This window comes from Anopheles cruzii, chromosome 3 (genome assembly GCF_943734635.1).
Source record: "Anopheles cruzii chromosome 3, idAnoCruzAS_RS32_06, whole genome shotgun sequence".
NCBI classification, from domain to species: domain Eukaryota; kingdom Metazoa; phylum Arthropoda; class Insecta; order Diptera; family Culicidae; genus Anopheles; species Anopheles cruzii.
Window position 1 is genome coordinate 54,338,317 of NC_069145.1, and position 1,966 is coordinate 54,340,282.

General features: G+C 46.5%; 1 protein-coding gene across 1 annotated transcript; it reads left to right on the top strand.

Moving 5' to 3' along the window:
* Positions 1-774: 774 nt before the first annotated feature.
* Positions 775-1,466, top strand: LOC128274277 (uncharacterized). Its single transcript, XM_053012413.1, has 2 exons — positions 775-1,343; positions 1,412-1,466. Exons 1-2 carry the CDS (start codon positions 775-777, stop codon positions 1,464-1,466), a joined length of 624 nt encoding a protein of 207 aa, XP_052868373.1.
* The last annotated feature ends 500 nt before the right edge of the window (positions 1,467-1,966 follow it).

Sequence of the window (1,966 nt, forward strand, 5' to 3'; positions counted from 1 at the left end):
TGTGAGGTGTGGTGTTTCACAAGCTCCTACAACCTGATGCAAACGTTAATTCCGATCGCTACTGATAACAAATGCATTTGAACCATGCATTGATCGAAAAACAACCAAAAAGCCGTTTTGTTATCAACAATGGAGGCGCCTAGTAGGCCGTGGAATCGAGCACCAGGCGCCTCAAAAAGCAAAAATGTTTCAGCATACTATAAAATCACTTGGATGGGAGCTGCTAACCCTCCCTGCGTTATTCACCACACTTGGCTCTTTCCGAATATAATTCTTTTTCATCGATGGAACACGTATTTTCTGAGTAGCTTTTCGTTTTTCTACGAGGAAGTCGAAATTGGATGACTAATTAGTTTACTTAAAAAAAAGAAGAATTCTTTCGCCTGGGAATCCACGATTTAGCAGAGAGATAGGAGAAATGTAGCGATGGCACATACTTCGAATAAAATAGAAATTTGCATAACAATTTTATAAACATTTTTTGTGTGTTAAAAAATGTCGGTTCTCAACGCACACACCTAGTTGATGAAAGATATGATGCTGACCCTTTGATCTTTCTCTTTGCCTTAGCAACCAGGTGTGACATAAATTGTAAGAACTGTAGACTATAGAGCTGCTCGAATCTGCTCGAACGGAAAACTCTACACTGTAGAGGGTCGCGCTCGACTGACAGGACATTTCGCCACCCATTCTCATCTGATCTAGTGATCCTTGTCGCTCTGCGACTATCAGACGAAGTCCATTTTCAGCCGCAATCCAAATTCAGCGTTTCCGATGGCTTCGGTGCTGCAACTTTGCCGTCTACAGTCCCAGAAGCTGCACGAAGCTCTCCTTCAAAATCACGAGCAGCTGATGGTGGCCTCGCTACTGATTGGCCTCACAACCGGCGGAATGCACTGGCTGTCGCTGCGCTTTCCGGCACTGGCGGTGCAGTTTCGTGAAAACCTTCGCGCATTTCCTGTCGAAATATCGTTCGGTGTGTTCGCGCTCGTTTCGATTGGTTCACTTCTGGCCTACACGCTGTACGTGCACCATCGCCAAGGTAAAGACCGCAGGGCGCGAAGCTTCATTCGCCAGCGCTACATCGACTACATCCTGCTGTGTCTGGCGGTCGGCGTTTCGCATGCCGCTCGTCGGCATCTCGTCTCCACCGGCAAGAATGGATTACGGCTCGAGCAGCTGGAGCGCTACCGGAAGGAGATCGAAACTGCCGTCTTTCGCTTCCGAGCCAGCTCCAAGAAGGTGTTCCGCGAACCCGGCCCGTCCTACTCGCTGCAGGCCCTCGAGCGCTACTACCGGCTCGATGACGATCGTTACGGTGATGGAATTCTCAGTCTCAAACGGTCAGTAGATTTGGGAACTCAATAAGAGCCACGCGCGCCATCATGCCAAGTTTCTTTTCCATTGATAGAGACAACAAATCTTTGCTGAACGTTCCAGCTCTCAAGAGATTATTGGATTTCTAGCACACGCACAAACCAAAGCCCTGACGTATCACGGAACGCCGGTTGCCAGCATCGATCCGTAGATTCGAAACAATTAAGAGAGAGATTATCGAATCACTTGCCTTATGTTTGATTTATGCCTCGGAAGATTTTTCGGCCAGCTATCAGTTCGCACATCCGTTGAAGCGTTTTGGACGGTAGGCCATTTCTTCTTTTTTCCCAAATGTCATTCGCCGAATTTTTCCTTCAAAACGATATGTGTCTCTTAGACTGTTGCTAATACCGCAACCTTTTTTGCTAATTATGGAAGGGTTTAAGAGCTAATGGCTATCTATTTTCTCCGCACTGGTGAACACGGTAGGTCTCCAGGTCAGTTAACCGATTCCGATTACATTTCAGACGATTAACAGAAATCTATCCATCAAAAGTCGATTGAGCGCAAAACCCTATTGGCTTATTGGATGTTTCGTTTCTGCGGTCAGTGTTGATATTAAAATCAACTCATCACAAGGAATGTCTGG

Bases quoted from the DNA above. Each gene is read 5' to 3' on its own strand.
- LOC128274277 (XM_053012413.1), top strand. From the start codon at position 775: ATGGCTTCGGTGCTGCAACTTTGCCGTCTACAGTCCCAGAAGCTGCAC. The intron at 1,344-1,411 runs GTCAGTAGATTT...TTCCATTGATAG, and splicing joins GGAATTCTCAGTCTCAAACG to AGACAACAAATCTTTGCTGA.